The sequence below is a fragment of the Podarcis bocagei genome, assembly GCF_964188305.1.
Source record: "Podarcis bocagei genome assembly, chromosome: 6".
Lineage (NCBI taxonomy): Eukaryota > Metazoa > Chordata > Lepidosauria > Squamata > Lacertidae > Podarcis > Podarcis bocagei.
Genome location: NC_138130.1, coordinates 102,046,741 through 102,068,453, shown reverse-complemented (window position 1 = coordinate 102,068,453; position 21,713 = coordinate 102,046,741). Strand labels below are relative to the sequence as shown.

At 46.1% G+C, this 21,713-nt stretch overlaps 1 protein-coding gene across 1 annotated transcript; it reads left to right on the top strand.

Annotated features, from left to right (window-relative positions):
* Positions 1-21,138, top strand: LOC308588780 (dicarboxylate carrier UCP2). The gene is made up of 8 exons (XM_081197449.1): positions 1-156; positions 3,842-3,996; positions 9,987-10,222; positions 12,336-12,543; positions 13,827-14,021; positions 14,727-14,828; positions 15,764-15,944; positions 19,537-21,138. The coding sequence occupies exons 3-8, from the start codon at positions 10,097-10,099 to the stop codon at positions 19,649-19,651; spliced, it is 927 nt and encodes a 308-aa protein (XP_081053575.1). The 5' UTR covers positions 1-156; positions 3,842-3,996; positions 9,987-10,096; the 3' UTR covers positions 19,652-21,138.
* The last annotated feature ends 575 nt before the right edge of the window (positions 21,139-21,713 follow it).

The window sequence follows — 21,713 nt, the reverse complement described above, 5'->3', positions numbered from 1 at the left end:
AAGAGGCGGCCGCTCCTGCCTCGCTCTGCCTTCGCTCGCCCGGCTTCTCCATCGCCCTTCCGTGCGCCTCCATCACCGCCGCCGCATCTGGGCGCTCGCTGCCGACAGCCGCCTCTGCTTCCCTCGCATGTGTTTTGTTCTCCCCTTCGGTATAAGGTGAGCGGGTGGCTGGGTGGGGGATTATTTGGGTGGGGAGGTCCTTTTCCCTTCTACCCGCTCCAACCTGCTCCCATGGGTGGGGTTTCCTCTCCGGGGTCCCCTTGATACCCGGGGATGTGTTTTCTTCTCATCCATTCATTCATCTTCCTTTGCGCTCCCCAAATCCTTTTTCATCACCCCCTTCCTGCCGCCGCCTTTATTCTGCCTGCCTGGCTGCAAGCATCTCTGTGCGCCTTTGTTAGGGGGCTGGGCTGGCCTTCCCAAAAGCTTTACGCGCATATATTGATAATTATTTGTGTGTTTGTTGTAAATCGCTTTGACATTATCTGCGGAATTGAGATGCACAAGTATTTTATATGTATACTTGTACATCTCTTTTTAAAAAACATAATTTTTATTGAGTTTTCCATATTTCGTTACACAAATCCATAATAATAATAACAATAATTTATTATTTATACCCCGCCCATCTAACATAAAACATTGCTCAAGCAAAGCATCGACCGCCTTCCCTTCCTCTTTCTGACTTCCCAGCATCTTTTACAAATTATTCGCATTTCTATAGCCACTTTTTTACCTTATATCTTCTTTTGATACTTGCACATCTCAGTTGCACAGAAAATATCAAAGCAATTTGCAGCACACACAAACAATAATCACACACATAATAATAATTAATAATTCGTATTTATGCCACCCATCTGACGGGTTGCCCCAGCCTCTCTGGGCTGCTCCCAACAAAGTAATAAAAACATTGAAACATCAACCATTAGAGATTTCCTTGAGCAGGGCTGCCTACATAAAAACCACATAGAACTGTAAAGTTATTTATTTTTATATGCAACTTTTTTCGCTCCACGGAGCTCAAGGGGGTGTTCTTGGCTCTCCCCTCCCTCCTCATTTAATCCCCACAACGACCAGGGGAGGGGAGGGGAGGCTGGGCTGAGAGAAGAAAAGGACTGGCCCAAGGTCGCCCTTTGTGGCCAAAGTGGGGGATTCGAACCTGGGTCTCCCAGGTCCTAGTCCAGGAGTCAGCAACCTTTTTCAGCCGTGGGCCGGTCCACCGCCCCTCAGACTATGCCGTGGGCTGGACTATATTTTTTTAAAAAATAAATGGACAAATTCCTATACCCCACAAATAACCCAGAGATGCATTTTAAATGAAAGGACACATTCTTCTCATGTAAAAACACCAGGCAGGCCCCACAAATAACCCAGCAGTGGCGTAGCGTGGGGGGTGCAGGGGGGGCCGGCCGCACCGGGCGCAACATCGGGGGGGGCGCGGAAGAGACTCGAGTGCTAAAATCCACGGGTTAGGGGGCGCAAATTACTTGCCTTGCCCCGGGTGCTGACAACCCACGCTACGCCACTGTAACCCAGAGATGCATTTTAAATAAAAGCACACATTCTACACATGTAAAAACACCAGGCAGGCCCCACAAATAACCCAGAGATGCATTTTAAATAAAAGCACACATTCTGCTCATGTAAAAACACCAGGCAGGCCCCACAAATAACCCAGAGATTCCTTTAAATAATAATAATAATAATAATAATAATAATAATAATAATAATAATAATAATAATAAAATTTATATCCCGCCCTCCCCAACTGAGGAGGCTCAGGGTGGCTAACAACAATAAAATAATACAACATTTTAAAATCATAAAAGGACACATTCTACTCATGTAAAAACATGCTGATTCCCGGACCGTCCGCGGGCTGGATTGAGAAGGCAGTTGGGCTAGATCCAGCCCCCGGGCCTTAGTTTGCCTACCCCTGTCCTAGTCTGATACTCTAACCCAGAGGTTTTCAACCTTTTTGAGTCCGCGGCTCCCTTGACCAACTGTGTTCTTTCTCCGGCACCCCTGTGGGGCTCAGGAGCCCCGTTATGTCACCCCTTGCCTGCAGAGCTGGCAGCCCCTCACTCCTTTTCTAACACCCTCCCTTGTGGAGGGTTCCCTCAGCCTCCTCTCCTCTCCCCTCTCCTTGGGAGTCCTCTGGGTATCTGCTGCGGCCATCCCTGGTCTCTGAGCTGCCCCCTCCCTGCCCCAAAGAGAGGTGCCCCCTCACACTGCCCCACAGGGCACTGGGACTTGTCTGTCCATTCCCAAAAGCAGGGCCTGGCAGACTGGCTGGCTGGGCTTCCTTCGCCCACTTCCTTGCTTACTCCAAGGCCGCCTCAGCTCCTGGCAACCAGCACCCCCTGGCCAGCGCCAGAGCCACCATTCGCCTAGGGAGCTTGTAGGCAGGGCTGCTGCAACAAACGGCTGTGCAAGCCTTTGGGAGGCAGAGGTGCCAGAGGGCATCAGAGGAGGGAGAGAAGGAAGGAAAGAGGCACAGAGGACAGTGTTGCCCCTGGCATCCCGACCAGTTGAAAACCACTGCTCTAACCACTACACTGCACTGCTTATAGCTATCACCATTTTTTCTTCTTCTGCATATAAGGCTGCTGGGGGCAGGCTTTCTCCCTGAGCAAGCAGAAAATTTGGTGTTCCAAACTTTTGGTAGGCACCCATATAAATATACGTGGTATTATTATTATTATTATTATTGGTCAACTTGGAGCCCTGTGTGGCCAGCACTGCTGGGGCATAAGCTCAGTTCTCTAAGACAGGGACGGCAAACCAAGGGTTCTTCAGATGTTGCGAGACCCCCTGCCCCCCAGTCCACTCTGGCCCTCATCTCGGATCACTGACCATCCTGCTGGTTGGGGTCAATAAAGCTGCAATCCAAAACATTTGGCAGCTACCAAACTGAGCTGTAGATTCTGCTCTAGATAGGGTTATTGTTTTGCAGGGAGTGTGTGTGTGTGTTATTCAATTCCCATTTAAAGGCAACCTTAAATTGTCGTTTTCCGAAACAATCCCTGAACCAAATCGCACTCGTCCTTTGGCACTTGCATCTCTCCAAATTTTGGCACGTGCCCCTTTCCCCTTTTCCAAATCTGTTACTTTTTTTAAGCAATTGATTCTAACTTTTGTTCCTTGCAAATTACCATCTGCAACCCTGGGGGGAGAGGAGGGTGACCCAAAAGTTCTCTCCTTGGCTAAAAAAAAAGCTACAGTTCTACCTAACTCGGAAAGCTTGCCAGTTAATTTTATTTTCCGTGTTGCCAATGGAAAGAGGCTTAGCAAAGCTTGCTGGGGCCTGTTTTACGCCTCTTTTCATTGGGACTCATTGCAGATTACGGCCTTGTTTGGTGAAGATCTGTAAGGTCTTGTTGCCTTCCTCCCTGGTGTGTTAAAGCATGGCTAGCACAGGTGTGTGCCGGTCTTGCAAAAAGAGGATTCCCTTCCGCAAGGGCGATTGCGATGCTTCTTGCTGTTACATGTCCTCTTGTTGCAAAGTTCCCTTAAACGGTTTTTATCTGGGTGCTGCTTTGCATCAGTGGACTTGAAGATGACTCTTGTTTTTTCCTGGTGCTTCTGCAATTATTGGGTGCCAGTCTAAACCGGTTCTGTCTTTGAGGATTGCTGGACTCCAGCGATCTGTGAATTAGAAGCTGTTGGCGTCTAATGCAAATCTGAGGTGTGGCAAGGCCAGATAAGGGTTTAGCGTTGGCAGGCTGGCATCTTAGAAGTCGGCTGCTCTCTGGCATCCTTCTATAATCCTGACAACCTCAACCTGAGCTGTTGCCCCAGTTTCTCAGACAGCTTCTCCTCTGTTCTTTTTTCGCAGGATAAATAGTATGATTATTAGGTGTCGTCTTTCAAACCGTCTTTCTATGGAAAGTAAAGGGACTCAGAGTGTGGTGGTCTTGAGCAACTTCGACGAACGGGACACCTTTAGAGAATCCTGATCGACCTGCCGGCATCCTGAAATACTTGAATAAGGTGAGGACGGCTTCTCGCGAAGCTCAGGTTCAAGCTGTGAGTTTGAGAACCACTATGGCGTAAAATCACAACTCTCTGTGTGTTGCAACAGTACACAAGTGCGGGGAAATAGGGGGCTGGGTGCAATACTGTTCTTCCGAAAGATTTGAGTTTTTGAATAAGCTTTAAGTTTCTAGTCCTGTTTGGTTGTAAAGATACACTTGGAAATATATGGAAGAAATCTCAAAAATGGTAGAGGGCTTGCTTTAATGAGACTTCTGGGGGATACTTGGTACAGTGGTACCTCGGGTTACAGATGCTTCAGGTTACAGACGCTTCAGGTTACAGACTCCGCTAACCCAAAAATAGTACCTCGGATTAAGAACTTTGCTTCAGGAGGAGAACAGAAATCGTGCTCCGGCAGCGCGGCAGCAGCAGGAGACCCCATTAGCTAAAGTGGTGCTTCAGGTTAAGAACAGTTTCAGGTTAAGAACGAACATCCAGAATGAATTAAGTTCTTAACCCAAGGTACCACTGTATATCTTGTTGCTTGCTCTGAATACCAGGAGAAAAATCATGCAGAGAGAAAAAACTTAGAATCCTCTCTATCTGAGACTTGTCAAACTGACAATTCAGAAGTCTATGTATTCTGCAGTGCAGTTCTAGGTATATTAACTTCTGGCCAACCTAGCAGTTCGAAAGCACGTCAAAGTGCAAGTAGATCAATAGGTACCACTCTGGTGGGAAGGTAAACTGCGTTTCTGTGCGCTGCTCTGGTTTGCCAGAAGCAGCTTAGTCATGCTGGCCACATGACCCGGAAGCTGTATGCCGGCTCCCTCAGCCAGTAAAGCGAGATGAGCGCTGCAACCCCAGAGTCGGCCACGACTGGACCTAATGGTCAGGGGTCCCTTACCTTTACATTTGGGTATATTAACTGCATTTATATCTGACCACATTGGTTCTCAATATATTGCACAAGTTGCAGAAATTGGTTTTGTTTCCTGAGAATTCTGAAAACAGCGTTCCTGCTTTGATTTTTAACAATGGAGTAGGCATAGAGACCCCTGGGATACAAGTGTAGGTCTGAAAATGTACAAACAGCACCTGTTTTAATCTAGCTGGCTTCTAGCCCGGCTTCTGGAGATTTTCAGTTGGTGTGGGATGGGATTTAATTGTCCCAGACGGGCTCTCATTGCCCTGGGTAACTCCTTCCCTCGCTTCCCAAGTAGCAGAATAACTTAAGGAAACATTTGCTTGCTCTTTCCATAATGTCTACAGGATAAAAGGAAAATCCATTCAGTTATTCCTTGGCGTCTGATTAGCTTGGTGTAGCTGATCTGTTTACACCTTGCTTGCAAACCGTGTTGGGTTTTTTTGCCCTCCAAAATGGTATTTCACCATAAGGATACGATCTCGGCTCCTGATCATTAAGCTAGTTTTCTTCCAGCCAATTCTGCCAGGCCAAGTTATCTTGGTCTCTCAGCAAAACACTGGCACTTTTGCAAATTGACAAAGCCGCCTCATCAAGTACTTAACAAGCAGTAACTCCCAAAAATCTTGTTTGCAGTCGCTGATGGGTTTGACCATCCCTGCAATAATATGTGCTGCAGAAGCAGTTGCAAGAAAATAAATATTTGGGGAGTCATCAGAGTACCCGTTGCAGAAGTTGTGTTTCCCCCCCCAAAACTTGGGCTTCCTGTTCCTCTCTGAGTGTATCAATTTGCTTCCACCAAACATACATTTAAAATCCATGGTGTTGGTATACCTCACCGCAGAGCAGCCTTTGCCATCTAGGTGTTTGGGACTACAACTCCCATCATTCTCAGCAAGTACGATGCATGGAGATGGAGCTGTCTGGGCTGATGGGAGTGATAATCCAAAACATCTGGATGGCACCAGGTTCCCAAGTGCTTTTGGAGAGTTTATTTCAAGATAGTCACAATAGCGGGCTTTTATTTAAAAATCACGCACTTGCGCTGCATCATGGGATAGGGAGAACACTGGAGCCCTAAGGCACCATTATTGTGCCATAAAAGTGCCAAGCACAGATGTTCTAATTCACCTGCCTCTGTGATAATGAGCCCTCGTCATTCCAGGATATTGCAGGCACCATCTCATTGTAAGGTGCACTTTTGAGCTCAATTCTTATTTTCAGGGGTGGGGGTGATCCTGGGTGCCCCACCCATGCAATACCAGTGTGAGAGTTGTAAAACTATATATTCCATTCTGTATTGCACAAGTTGGGTGATATAGAAAGACAGGGAAGAAGAAAGTGGAGGGGGTGAACCAACTCCGGTTTGCCGTGGGGGAAAGGCCATTCCGTGATTTCCTTAATGGCCAAAATCTGGGGAGGGTATCTGAAATATACTCAGAGTCGAGAGTGGATGGTGCTGTGGGTTAAACCACAGAGCCTAGGACTTGCCGATCAGAAGGTCGGCGGTTCAAATCCCCACGACGGGGTGAGCTCCCGTTGCTCGGTCCCTGCTCCTGCCCACCTAGCAGTTCAAAAGCACATCAAAGTGCAAGTAGATAAATAGGTACCACTCCGGCGGGGAGGTAAACGGCGTTTCCGTGCGCTGCTCTGGTTCTCCAGAAGCGGCTTAGTCATGCTGGCCACATGACCCGGAAGCTGTACACCGGCTCCCTTGGCCAGTAAAGTGAGATGAGCACCACCACCTCAGAGTTGGTCACGACTGGACCTAATGGTCAGGGGTCCTTTTACCTTTACCTTTTATTCAGCTCATAGTGGTGAGGAGGAATGGAAGTTCCCCCAGGATGTCTGCCTTATATACATTATTTACACAATGGGCCCCATGTGATTGGCTAATTCTGGGATTCACCTGTAGGCCAATCAGGTTGTGGATTCACTTCCACCTGGAGCTGGATTGGGTGGCTCCTGTGGACCAATCAGGCTGTTGCATTCTGAATCCTATTGTTCTAGGACCAATCAGACTGTTGCATTTTGGATCCTATTCAACTCAGTAGATAACAGTATCCTTTTTGAGATCGAGGGCCTAATAACTTCCTGGGGGCCACATGCCAGCGGCAGAGGGGGGAAGCAGAAGTTGTGATGATGGATGTGACAACAAGGCTGCGTTTCAGCCGAGCGAAAGCTGTTGAGATGGGAGCAGAGAGTGGGTTGGTGAGGGTTGCAGCCTGAGCTTCCTAGATAAAGGCTAATAAAGGATAAATTGCATCCACTCCCAGGCTCTCCAATTAGTCTGCTCAGCGAGAAAGCTGCAAAATGACATGGGTGGGCTGTCCCTGCTTCCCACGCGCAATGTGTGACTCAGCCGGGTTCCGGTTATCGCTGACTCAGTCCTGGCAGTAAATAGAAAAGGGAACTTCGGCAAAGGTCATTGCAGCAGAGTCCGTCTCCTTGCTAGCAACCAGGCTGCTGTTGCAGCATTTTGAGGCAGCATTCGGGTGCGGCTGCTTTGACCTGGGTGGACTGGAGTCATATCTCTATTATCTGGCGATGGCTTCTTATCAGATTTTCAGACCTGTGGATCAAAGGTCAGCAGGCCAAAGTTCCTTGCCTGAGTGCCTTTTTTATACTTTTTTTTGCATATGTCTCAGATGCATCTTCTTCACTCTCCACGTTTAGGACGGCCAGATTTGTATCCTGACTGTCTGCAATTTGGATGCAAACCAAATTGTCCCTGTTTTTTTTTATGTTGAACATGTGCTGTATGGTAATTTATGGACCTGATAGGTATCTAAAGCCATTTGCACATAACAAAGTATGTATTTTATCAAAGTAATTGATACAGAAATGAGCAAACCAGTGATAATTTAGGGAGCAGGCTAGCAGGCGCGGCCCATTACTTACATCACAGGAGTCTTCACAACACGAAACACTCTTGCTGCATGTGGGTTTTATTGTTTTTTATCTTATATTTTGGAAATGTACATCCAGTTTTTTTCCTTTAAAGTTTTTGGGAGGTCCCCAAGAGAGTGGGGCCCTAAGCTATAGCTTGTTTAGCTTATATGTAAATCTGGCACTGAAGGAGCGTCTCCACCCCCATCGTTCTGCCCGGACACTGAGGTCCAGCGCCGAGGGCCTTCTGGCGGTTCCCTCCCTGCAAGAAATGAGGTTACAGGGAACCAGACAGAGGGCCTTCTTGGTGGTGGCGCCCGCCCTGTGGAACACCCTCCCATGAGATGTCAAAGAGAAAAACAACTGCCAGACTTTTAGAAGACATCTGAAGGCAGCCCTGTTTAGGGAAGCTTTTAATGTTTAATAGATTATTGTATTTTAATATTTTGTTGGAAGCCACCCAGAGTGGCTGGGGAAACCCAGCCAGATGGGCGGGGTATTAATAATAATAATAATAATAATAATAATAATAATAATAATAATAATAATAATGGCACTGTACTGACTCCATCGCTCTAGAGGCTGCAGTGCTTTCAAATACCAGTTGCTGAGCTATTCTGGATTAGATTAGACACAATAGTTGAGCCTTCTTAAGGAAATTTGCCAAAAAAACCCAATACTTCCGATATGGGTTTCCCCAGACATTTTAGCTGATTATAGAAAATTCTGCCTGGACACTGTTTTGGATGGACAAATCCTGGATATGTCCGTACGTCTGGCAGCCCTAGTTCTGTTATTGTGGAGGAGACAGGAAGCTTTTGCCTCTGTTCTAGATTAATTGCAGATTGTTGTGTTGTTCAGTCTTGACAAACAGTGATTAAAATTAACTGTGCCTTGATCAAAACTTTGAACCGTCATTTAGGAAGGTGGCTTTTCAGAAAGCGTCATGAAGATGAACCACAGTTTAGGGAGTGGACGGCATGCTGAACTCTTAACCTAAATACGAAGCCTCGAATCTTATTGTGTATCAGACAAGGCGAGGATCAGGAATAGGCTATAGCCAGTGAGCCCAGGCAGCAACTAGGCTGGTTTTGTTATCTCCAAATCAGCCAATACAGAAGGATTTCCCAAACTTGGGTCTTGAGCTGTTTTTGGACTGCAACTCCCCTCCTCCCTGACCACTGGTCCTGCTAGCTAGGGATGATGGGAGTTGTAGTCCAATAACAACTGGAATTTGCTGCCCTGACTTTTAGAAGACATCTGAAGGCAGCCCTGTTTAGGGAAGTTTTTAATGTTTGATGTTTTGTCACATTATTATTATTATTATTATTGTTGTTGTTGTTATTATTATTATTATTATTATTATTATTATTGTTATTATTATTATTATTATTTTATTTTAACTGCAAGTCTTTTAGTTCTTATGCTCTTACAGTTGTTTTAACTGAATGTTATATTTGTTTTTAGATTTTATCTGTTTTAATTATCAGTTTTTGTTTTTTTATCCACTTAATATTCTATTCTCTGACTGCTGGTCTATGACTGTAATAAACTGATTGATTATTATTATTATTCTGTTGGGAGCTGCCCAGAGTGAATAAATCATTTATAATAATAATAATATATAATTTTATTTATACCCCGCCCTTCCCAGTTCAAAAACCGAGCTCAGAGCGGCTAACAACAAATTTAAAACACTTAATTATAAAAGCAGCATAAAATACAGTATAAAAACATGAATAACAATAAAATTCAAAAATCTGTTTAGGGGAAATAAGCATTAGATAATCCCCAGGGCTAGCTGGCTAAATTAGTCCTACTTGGGCCAGCGAGGAGGACATAGGAGAATTAGCTGTGGGGTCTCAGAGCGGCTGAATTCAAATTAAAGGCCAGGTGGAATAGCTCTGTCTTACAGTCCCGAAAGAAGGAGGTTAAATCCTGCAGGGCCCTGGTCTCCTGGGACAGAGCATTCCACCAGGTCGGAGCCATCACTGAAAAGGCCCTGGCCCTGGTGGGGGATAGTCTGACTTCCTTAGGGCCCGGGACCTCTAAACTATGGTTATTATTATTATTATTATTATTATTATTATTATTATTATTATTATATTTATTATTATATTTATTATTATTTTATTATTATTTATTCCATGTTTTGCACCTGGATTTTAAGAGTGTCTTCTCTTCTCCCCAGACAGGGGCAGAGTTCATTGGTCTTGTCCACTTCCTACATCGGCACCCAGCAGCGACCCTCGCTGCTTCCTTCATCTCCTCCGAAAAAAACAGGCGTGAAGCTGGTTTAAAATGGTTGGATTCAAGCCCACCGACGTCCCTCCGACGGCTGCTGTGAAGTTCGTTGGAGCCGGGACGGCTGCCTGCATTGCAGACCTGATCACCTTCCCCCTGGACACGGCTAAAGTCCGGCTGCAGGTGAGCCCCAGCAGATGCCACACCCAGAGGTTGACTTTCCATATATTTTCCTACTATGCCTTTGTGGGCAGGGAGCAGCTCCCAAGTTAGGGTCAGGCACCCTGAATTAACGGTGCCCACTGTCTGCTTGGGAATAGCTGGTGTGGGATTTCTGCAAAACCCGTTATCGGTGAGATCAGTGTCATGTATGTAAAACTGGTGGGAACCAGGATAAGAGGAACTTGTTGTTGTTTAGTCGTTTAGTCGTGTCCGACTCTTCATGACCCCCTGGACCAGAGCACGCCAGGCACTCCTGTCTTCCACTGCCTCCCGCAGTTTGGTCAAACGCATGTTTGTAGCTTCGAGAACAATGTCCAACCATCTCGTCCTCTGTTGTCCCCTTCTCCTTGTGCCCTCCATCTTTCCCAACATCAGGGTCTTTTCCAGGGAGTCTTCTCTTCTCATGAGGTGGCCAAAGTCTTGGAGCCTCAGCTTCAGGATCTGTCCTTCCAGTGAGCACTCGGGGCTGATTTCCTTCAGAATGGATCTGTTTGATCTTCTTGCAGTCCATGGGACTCTCAAGAGTCTCCTCCAGCACCATAATTCAAAAGCATCCATTCTTCGGCAATCAGCCTTCTTTATGGTCCAGCTCACACTTCCATACATCACTACTGGGAAAACCATAGCTTTAACTATACGGACCTTTGTTGGCAAGGTGATGCCTCTGCTTTTTAAGATGCTGTCTAGGTTAAGAGGAACTTAACACTCTGTTAAAAGTGAAAAACAGAGCCAGTTAAGATACAAGGAGGGCTCTGCATGTATAGTAAAAAAAAATGGGTTGAGGAAATGTTTTCAAGGTCCGCAGTTAGATGGAGAGATGGGGCAATGGGTGGCGGAAGCGTATTGGCCAGAGGATGAATAGCTAAGATGGCATATATATTATTCCATTATAGAGTGTGTCTCCATGAAAGGTCTTGCAGGCTGTCTGGACTCTGTCCTGCAATGCGCTGCTGAACAAAGCCTGGCCAATTGAGAATTTGGTATGAGCCTCCGTACTTGAGCCCCCAAGCGACGTTTTCCCCGCACAGCCCATAACTCCCTTTTCCTTTGCAAAGGAGAAGCCCTGTTGTAGGCTTGTGCTAGGAAGCCCCTCCGGGGAGTTGTATATAACCCTGCAGGGAAATCGCCTAAGTCAGCCGGCATCTGTCATCCAGAAGTCAAGGTTAGGCAGCAACCTTGGTGTCAGAAGTGGGATGCTCATCGCTGAACACCTACCAAAACATACAGCGTGTGCAAAGTTCTCTGGAATTATGTGCAGGAGATCTTCCTAGATGGCAAAGGGAGTGTTGGAAGAAGGCCCCTGTCTTGCTTGTTGAACCTGGGATAAAATAGCACCAGAATGTTGCTTCTGGCAGCAAGAATATTATTGGCCCAAAAATGGAAGCAAGAGGAACTACCAACATCAGAAGAATGGAGGATGAAATTGATGGACTATGCAGAATTAGATAAGCTAACAGGAAGGATCCGAGACCGGCGGGACCAGAGGTTTACCGAAGACTGGACTGAATTTACTGAGTATCTGAAAAGTATTTGCGATGATCAAATTACATTTGTAGGACTACAAGAAGTTCTGTGAGGAGTAATTTAAGAAATATTGTAAAAATGGAAAGGAAGAAACAATTTGTTAGAAAATATAAAGGCAATATTAAGTTAAGAATTGCAGGAGAAATAATCAAGACGGAAGGCTATCAGAGATGCTGAAGGCAGTGGCGTAGCGTGGGTTGTCAGCACCCGGGGCAAGGCAAGTAATTTGCGCCCCCTAACCCATGGATTTGCGCCCCCTAACCCGTGGATTTGCGCACCCTAACCCCCAGATGTTGCGCCCGGTGCGGCCGGCCCTCCCCTGCACCCCCCACGCTACGCCACTGGCTGAAGGAAGTCCAAATAAGGATATATGTATAATAATTTGTGTGGTATGTCTTAAAATTTTTATATGCTAAAATTAATAAAAAAAATATTAAAAGAAACAAGAAACAGAATGTTGCTTCTGAGCTCAGGCAGGCAGGCTCCAGTTCACTCTTGTTTCTTCATCCTCTCTCTCTCCCTCTCCCTCTTCTCTTCTCCTCCTGAGCAGATCCAAGGGGAGAACAAGGTGGCTGTGGAAGCCAGGACGGCGCAGTACAGAGGGGTCTTTGGCACCATGGCGACGATGGTGAAGAACGAGGGGCCTAGGAGCCTCTACAATGGGCTGGTGGCCGGCCTGCAGCGCCAGATGAGCTTCGCCTCTGTCCGCATTGGGCTGTACGATTCGGTGAAGCATTTCTACACCAAGGGCTCTGAGCGTAAGTGGACTTGAGCCTCTGGGGCCAAGGATCGTGGAGTTGGGAGGGGGACCCCCAAAGGCCATCTAGTCCAACCCCCTGCAGTGCAGGGACCGCAGTTCGGAATCCCTGACGGAAGGACCTGAAGGCCAGCATGGGGGTCTTCCTTCCTAACCCCAGAGACGGTGGTTCTCAAAGAGTGGGGCAGGAAAGGGTGGTGGGAAGATTCAAGGGCAATCAAAGAAACATTTAAACATTTTAGTGTGGTATAGTATATAACCTTCAGGAGGTCTAAATTTCTTGCTAAGACTCTACAAATCTGTGCTATAAAAATTAAAGGGGGTATGGGAAGTGATTTATCATTTAAAGCTGAAGGAGAATAAATGTAAATCACTGTTATTATTGCTCTCATTTTCATTTGTATAATAGCTGTTTGCTAAAACACAATAAACCGACTTCCAGAATGGATTAAGTTTGAGAACCAAGGTACCACTGGACTATAACTTAGTACAGTGGTCCCTTGGTTCTCAAACTTAATCCATTCCGGAAGCCTGTTCCAAAACCAAAGCGTGCTTTCCCATAGAAAGTCATGCAAAATGGATTAATCCGTTCCAGACTTTAAAAAACAACCCCTAAAACAGCAATTTAACATGGATTTTACTCCCTAACGAGACCACTGACCCATAAAATGAAAGCAATAAACAATGTACTGCAGTCACACAATCAATCAATCAGTAGTTGAGCTGGGTTCCACTGAGTCATAAAAATAAAGAGACACAAAAACGCAAAATAAATAGCAAAAACAGGCAAACCTCAGCATAACACTCAAAACGGAAGGGTGGCACTCAAAACGGAACACTTTCGGCTTCTGGAAAAAGTTCGCAAACTGGAACACTTAACTTCTGGGTTTGCAGTGTTTGGGTTCCACGTTGTTTGAGTAGCAAGGCATTTGAGAACCAAGGTACCACTGTAGTATAGTAAAAAAATGAATGGATATACAACCAGAAACAGTACATCTAAGCCTCTCTTCCAGAGCGTTGGCTATTCTTCTGCAGTTCTCTACGACTTTTTGTCGCGAACAACTCTGTGACAAATAGGAAAGATCAGCAACGAGGTTCTTTGGGTCAATAAGGAGTTTGTTTGCCTCCAATTAGACCTAATATAAATGAGATTACCCGGCCAAAGCGAGCGCACACCTCTCGGTGACTTTGTACACTTACGGTACACATGAAAGAGGCTCGTTTATAATTCTATTTTGGGAATGAATCCTGTTCTTACGTGGCTGCCTTCTCTGATTTCGGCAGATGCTGGTATCGGCAGCCGACTTCTCGCTGGCTGCACCACCGGAGCGATGGCTGTCGCCGTGGCCCAGCCGACTGATGTGGTCAAAGTGAGATTCCAAGCCCAAGCCCGGATGGAGGGCGGCCGGCGGTACCAAGGGACCCTCGACGCCTACAAGACCATCGCGAGAGAGGAAGGGGTTCGAGGCCTCTGGAAAGGTCAGTAAATTTGGGCTTTGGCAAAGGGGGAGCCGACGCTTCCAAAGTCCTCCAAGCCATTATTATTTTGCTTATTGCATTTCTATCCCATCTTTTCCTCCGAGCGGCTCAAGGTGGTCTAACACAGTTTGCCTCCTCCCCATTTCATCCGCACAACGACCCTGTGAGGTAGGCCAAGGCCACCAGTGAGCTTTGTGGCCGAGTGGGGATTTGAACCCTGATGTCTCGCAGGTCCAAGTCCAGCGCTCTGAGCACTATATCACGGTGGCTCAATTCAGAATTGCTAACTCATGCCCTGCTACAAAGAGACTTTGCCTTAGTGCTTCTTTTGCTTGGTTTATTTTAAATTGTAAAACAGAAAAAAAACATTCATTAAACAACCTTAAAATATCAATGACTTTCCTTGGTTCATTTTGCATAACATGAATCCCTGCGTATTTTACATAAACTAAACCATTCAGTTTTCCATTATTACATCCATCAAACGTACACTGTTGAATTTATCCTAACGCCTTATTCAAGTGTGCACAATTCCCCCCCCCATATATTCAATAAAATATTCCAATCTTCTTTAAACGTATGTTCTTCTTGTTCTCTTATTCTATATGTTAGATCTGCCAGTCCGAAGAACAAACCTCAGCTGCAATTTTGACGACCTCCGTTCGCATTAACACATCAAATAATTTTTGCTTCCACTTTGTCTAGGTACCTCCCCTAATATAACCCGGAATGCGCTTGTGAATTGCGCTGAGCTGGTGACCTACGACCTGATCAAGGATGCTCTGCTCAAGTACAACCTCATGACAGGTGAGGAGCGATGGACAGGACCGGGCTGTTGCTTGAAGGAGCTCCTGGATTTTGAGATGCGTGGAGAGTCCACTTCTTGCGAGGTTCCTACAAAAGTCGCCCACGCTATGGTGGATCCTTACCATGGATCACCAAAGGGTTCTGACAGTCTAATATCACCATGTAAACTTGCATATTGCTGCTTATCTCTTTGACATCTGCTGGGAGGGCATTCCACAGGGCGGGCGCCACCACCAAGAAGGCCCTCTGCCTGGTTCCCTGTAACTTGGCTTCTCGCAGTGAGGGAACCAGCAGAAGGCCCTCAGAGCTGGACCTCAGTGTCCGGGCAGAATGATAGGGGTGGAGACACTCCTTCAGGTATACTGGACTTGCATTATTAAGCCAACATTGTCCATTTGCAAGCAAGTTTTGATTTTTTATATATCTTTATCAATCAGGCGGAAGGAAAACATTTTTTTTTTAAAAAAAGAAAACCTTTTATTGGATGGGAGAGGAACCTGGGAAGGAAGCCGCGTAAACCTGCCAGGGTGTATTTCAGGACAAAGGCAATGGCGTGAGTTCGCCTGCAGCTAACTTCAATGTCACAAATAGAAAAAAAACAGTCACGGAACTGAGAAATTGCACAAAACAAATGAAAAACCTAAAACAGAACAAAACCTTTAACGAAGAAAATGAGGTTTTTTCTAATTTTTCCCCTTAAGCTTTTTGATTTTTATTATTTACCTGATTTCCACAAGATATTTATAGTCGATTACTTCTCGTTCCAGGGATTTTCACGGTATTTCGTTTGTTTTGTGCAACTTCCACGTCACGAGCTTTCGGCTTTAGCTTTTTCGTGTTGTTGTCCAGCCACATATTCCGCAATGGCTAGTTTTGGGGAAGTGATTTGGTTTCCTTCCCGGCTCACGATGCCTCCCTCCCGCTTGTCCTTGCAGACAACCTCCCTTGCCACTTCACCTCTGCGTTTGGAGCCGGCTTCTGCACGACCGTCATCGCCTCCCCTGTCGACGTAGTGAAGACCAGATATATGAACTCTGCCCCCGGCCAATATGGAAGTGCCGTGAAGTGTGCCCTCGCCATGCTGAGGAAGGAGGGGCCCCTTGCCTTCTACAAAGGGTGAGTCTCCATCTCCCTTGACAAGCCCCCGCAGGGCAGGAGGTTGGCGGGAGCTGGGAATTAGGGCAAGGCAACTGGGATGTCTGCAGCCATTTGGGGCTGGAGACCCCTGGGCAACGGAGGCCAGTGCCCCCGCCAGCCTCAACCCGCCTTCACCCAGCCCCTGCTGGCATGTCTTCTTCCTTGCAACCAGATTTACATATAAGCTAAACAAGCTATAGCATAGAGCTCCACTCTCTTGCCCCCCCCAAAAAAATATAAAGGTAAAGGGACCCCTGACCATTAGGTCCAGTTGTGGCCGACTCTGGGGTTGCAGTGCTCATCTCGCTTTACTGGCCGAGGGAGCCGGCGTACAGCTTCCAGGTCATGTGGACTAAGCCGCTTCTGGCGAACCAGAGCAGCACACGGAAATGCCGTTTACCTTCCCACCGGAGTGGTACCTATTTATCTACTTGCACTTTGATGTGCTTTCGAACTGCTAGGTTGGCAGGAGCTGGGACTGAGCAATGGGAGCTCACCCTGTTGCGGGGATTCGAACCCCCAACCTTCTGATCAGCAAGCCCTAAGCTCTGTGCTTTAACCCACAGCACCACCCGCGTCCCTCCCCTAAAATATACTTCTTAATTGTATTTCAGTTCCACAACTACTTTGATAAAATACATATTTTGTCATGTGCAAATGGCTTTAGATACCTATTAGGTCCATCAATTACCATATAGCACATGGGTAGGCAAACTTAAGCCCAGGGGCCGGATTCGGCCCAATCAGCCCACGGACGGTCCGGCAATCAGCCTGTTTTTACATGAGTAGAATGTGTCCTTTTATTTAAAACACATCTCTGGGTTATTTGTGGGGCCTGCCTGGTGTTTTTACACGAGTAGAACGTGTCCTTTTATTTAAAATGCATCTCTGGGTTATTTGTGGAGCATAGGAATTTGTTCATTACTATTTTTTCAAAATATAGTCCGGCCCCCCACATGGTCTGTGGGATAGTGGACCGGCCCCCTGCTGAAAAAGTTTGCTGACCCCTGATATAGCATATATTCAACACAAAAAACAGCGACCATTTGTTGTTGACAAAGGACAGCTGGACACATAAAGGGCTCCATTACCTTCAGTAGCTTAGGGCCTCATCAAACCTAAATTTGGCCCTGCAACCAGCCCAGGGGGCGATTCCGCCTTTCAGCTTCCTCCTCCTCCTCAGTCTTGATGTTTCCCTTTGTACAATGTGGGAAACAGGAGGAGGAAGATGGGGACAAGACAAAGAATTGCCATATTTTCCCATGCATAAGACGATTTTTTTTCTTTAAAAAAAATTGGCAAAAATTGGGGGCCTACAAGTGAAGATCTCACATAAATTATTTAATGCGTTAGCACGAATAGAAGTTATAAATATTGCAGCTGGTGTATAAGGGCTTGCTATTACGACTGTAATGGAATTGAAATCAATAAGGTTTTGGAACGCAGACACAAAGTGAATCATCAAACCGTCAATTCTAGCACGCGGCAGGCCACCTAAATTAGATAATTTGGCACCTGAGCGATTTGTATTAGGGAATGGTATTTTAATTGGGCACTGTTATTATGAAGCCATCATTGGATTATTGTAATTGAAAAACAAATAAAAATTATTATCAACAATTGGGGGGGTTGGCTTATACACGGATAGTGAATACAGGTGGTGTGGGGGGGTGATTGGCATCAAGTGAAGGGAAATCTCCCCCCAGAAAAGCTCAACAACTCAAGAAATATTGATTTATTAATTTTGGGTTAAAAAAAAAGTCTTACACATGGGGGGCATCTTATACATGGAAAAATACAGTAGTTGGCTCTGCCTTTTATGGGCTCTGCTACCACCTAGTGGCAGGCTACTTGCCTTCTACCCTACCAGTCTCAATGGGCACCAGCCATCTTTGCCCATGGCTACCTGTACCTTGGGATCCATGCTCTGGGTTTTTTCCGTTGCCTCCCAAGGCTGCAGATCCCTTGGCTGCCAAAGGACGGTTATCCTTTGAATTGGGGAAGAAGATGCTCAGTTGAGCAACTTGCCACTCTTGAGATTTGTCTCCTGGTCAAATTTTTTGTTCCAACAGACCTTTGGGAACTGTCTTGTTTATTATTATCATTATTACTATTATTATTATTATTATTGGTTTTTTATAATGCTGTGCTGGTTTTTTATTATCATCATCAATATTCAAATAGATTTGGGTTTTTCCATATTGTTTTAATTTTGTTAAAATTGCTTTTTAGCTGTTATCTTTGATATGGTTCCTAGCTTTTGTGTGTGTGTTTCATTTGCACTGTTTGAATTTGTGCAAAAGCTGCCTTGAAGTCCTGGCCTGTGAAAAGGGCAGGGTGGTGAATAGATATAATGAATGAATCCATCCAGCTTCAAAGGCCAGGGTAAAGAGATGTCCGCGCGAGACATCTCCATTTCATGGTCAGATGTGCACCTAGTTTTTAAGGCAAGGTGGAATCTGGGGGCCACTGCTTGGGTTTTCAGGTGCCCCGAAAAACCCTTGCCCTCCTCATTCACCCATTCATGCTGCTTTTGAATTTAGGTGGTCCTATCTCATTTGCTGGGACGTGGGTGGCGCTGTGGGTTAAACCAGAGTATAGGACTTGCTGATCAGAAGGTCGGCAGTTCGAATCCCCGCGACAGGGTGAGCTCCCATTGCTCAGTCCCTGCTCCTGCCAACCTAGCAGTTCGAAAGCACGTCAAAGTGCAAGTAGATAAATAGGTACCACTCTGGCGGGAAGGTAAACGGCGTTTCCGTGCGCTGCTCTGGTTCGCCAGAAACGACTTATTCATGCTGGCCACATGACCCGGAAGCTGTACGCCGGCTCCCTCGGCCAATAATGCGAGATGAGCACCACAACCCCAGAGACGTCCGTGACTGGACCTAATGGTCAGGGGTCCCTTTACCTTTTATCTCATTTGCTAAATTCCTTTGTCAGCCTTCATCCGAGGCTCACAAATAATAAATAATAATAATAATTTTTTATTTATACCCCACCCTTACTGGCCCAAAAACTGGGCTCAGGGCAGCTAACAACAAATTAAAAACACTTAATTGTAAAAGCAGCATAAAATACAGTATAAAACCATGAATAACAATGAAATTCAAAATTCAGAAATCAATTTAGGGGAAATAAGCATTAGATAGTCACCAGGGCTAGCTGGCAGAATTGGTCCTACTTGGGCCAGCGAGGAGCCCAGGGGAGAATTAGCTGTGGGGTCTCAGAGCAGGTGATCTTCATAAAAGGGGAGGGGGAGGGAAGAGAAGAGAAGGGAAATAAAAGATCAGGCTGAATTCAAATTAAAGGCCAGGCGGAATAGCTCTGTCTTACAGGCCTGATGGAAGGAGGTTAAATCCTGCAGGGCCCTAGTCTCCTGGGACAGAGCACTCCACCAGGTCGGAGCCATCACTGAGAAGGCCCTGGCCCTTTATAAGCAGTTTGCAATATAAAAGATACCAAAAATACATTTCTTAATAACCAAAGCAATAACAGGATCACCTTTCTTTTTCCATTTGTTCTAATGCCAGCTCTGTTTTTCTCCTTTCCCCGATCTCTCTCCGTCTCTCAGCTTTACGCCCTCGTTTTTGCGGCTGGGATCCTGGAACGTGGTGATGTTCGTGACATACGAGCAACTGAAGCGAGCCATGATGGCGGCCCGCGGATCGCGGGAGGCCCCCTTCTGAGCTAGCGGGCTGGCGCATTTCACAGATCTCGCGCATACGCGCGCGCAACAGATCCTCGATTTAGATCTCCCCCTCGCAGAACCTTCTCCCTCGTCTTTTCTCCCTTATTATCATTTTTTAAAAACTACTCCTGTCTTAACGTTTATGTGGCTTCCGTTTCGTTACAAACAGAAGCTCCTGGCTGCTTTTAAAAAGTGATTTGTTCTTAACGTGTTACGGTCCGGTCTACCTTTCTCCTTTCAACTGCGGGACGCGAGTGCTTTATTACGCTCTGAGGAATTTAGACCGCAGGGGCTCAACTTGCAAGAGAGCTCCCGTTCCCCTTTCCTATCTCTGACATCCGCACAGAGTTATAAATTTGTGCTTTAGATATTCTATACTAGATAACATCAGTTACCCCCGTTACGCAGGGCTGTGCTTTTTTCTCCCAAGCAGAAATGCTTGGAATAATTCACAAGTGACTAGCCCAGCCTTGCCCCCCAGCCTGGCTTGGGTCCTGATGGGAGTTGTAGTCCTAAACAAATGGAGTGAACCAGTTTGGGGCAAGGCAGCGCTTGCTGCTTGCGGGTAGCTCTGACCAAGCAAGGTGCAGATTTCTGCCGATTTATAAAGTGCTGGCGATTTGCAAGCAGAGTTTGGGCTGCCTAGCAATCCTCCCGTGCTTTTGCATTTCAATAAACTTTTGTTTTTAAAAGTTGTTTATTCCGTGCAAGGATTGCTTCCAGTCTTAGAGCTCCCCAGATGGTGAGGAAAACACGCTCCGTGCTGTACGGTGTCTCCCCACTTTATAGAGAGTCGGCAAGGGACCCTTACCTTGTCTGTACACAAACATCTGCCACTGCTTTGTCCCTCTTGAGTCAAGGTCAGTTTCAGGCAAACTGGGTTTTGTTTGAAAACCGTTAAGCATCTTGCAAGGCTGTCGGCATAAGCCCTGTAGCTCCAGTTAATTGTGTGGCTGTCCCATTGGGCAGAGAGAAAAAACAGTAGACCTTTCCTAGGCTCCCCCAAAAGCCTGTATTTATTTTATTTTATTGGGGTTGCCTGTTTGCGACTTGGCAAAGCCTCCTGGCCAGCGGTTCTGTCTCCTTGGCATCAAGCTTGCTGGCATGAGATGCTGGCTGGTGGAGAGGGAATTTGGCACCCTCACCTTCCTTGGCTGAAGGCATCTCTGGCAAACAGGAAACCTTTCCGGGCCCCAATCCACCAGCCCAGGTGGTCCTTGCAGTCTGCAGTCTGTTCCGGGAAGCGACTCTCTCTCTTAGGATTTTCTGCAGAGCTTAATAAAACACCTTGTGTCTCGGTTAACGGTGCACAACTTTAAAAAAACTTTCCAAGTAGAGAAAAATGCATTGTGAGGCTTCTTGTGTGTTTTAACATTTCGGTGGCGCTGTTTGTGGTGGTGGAAAGTGGCGGTGGATTTTAATTTTAAGCACCTTTTGTGTTGTGCATGACTTGTTTTTTAAAAATAAAGCTAAGGTACAAAGCTGCCCCTGTGCTCATTCCTGCAGCGTCTCTTTGGGTTTTTCCATCGTGGGTGCATATCTGATTCCACAAGGCGGCTCAAATCGACCGAGCAAATGTGGAATACCTCCCCCTGGCCCATGGACCAGGTCCTGATGTGGGAAGAGAGATCTGCAGGTGGAAGCAACCTTCAAGTGGTACCTTGGTTCTCAAACTTAATCCGTTCCAAAAGTCCGTTCGAAAACCAAGTCGCGCTTCCCCAAAGAAAGTAATGCAAAAGGGATTAATCCGTTCCAGACTTTTAAAAACAACCCCTAAAACTGTAATTTAACACAGATTTAACTATCTTACGAGACCACTGATCCATAAAATGAAAGCAATAAACCATGTACTGCAGTCACACAATCGATCAGTAGCTGAACTGGGTTCCACACAGACAGAAAAACAAAACAAAACAAAAGCCACAGAAACAAAAACGCAAAATAAATAGCAAAAACAGACAGACCTCAGCGTAACACTCAAAAAGGAAGTGTGACACTCAAAACGGAGCATGTTTGGCTTCCGAAAAATGTTCGCAAACTGGAACACTTACTTCCAGGTT

Excerpts from the sequence above, each read along its gene's own strand:
- LOC308588780 (XM_081197449.1), top strand. The coding sequence starts at position 10,097 with ATGGTTGGATTCAAGCCCACCGACGTCCCTCCGACGGCTGCTGTGAAG. Across the intron at positions 14,022-14,726 it reads GGTTCGAGGCCTCTGGAAAG|GTACCTCCCCTAATATAACC; the intron begins GTCAGTAAATTT and ends CACTTTGTCTAG. Across the intron at positions 14,829-15,763 it reads CAAGTACAACCTCATGACAG|ACAACCTCCCTTGCCACTTC; the intron begins GTGAGGAGCGAT and ends TTGTCCTTGCAG.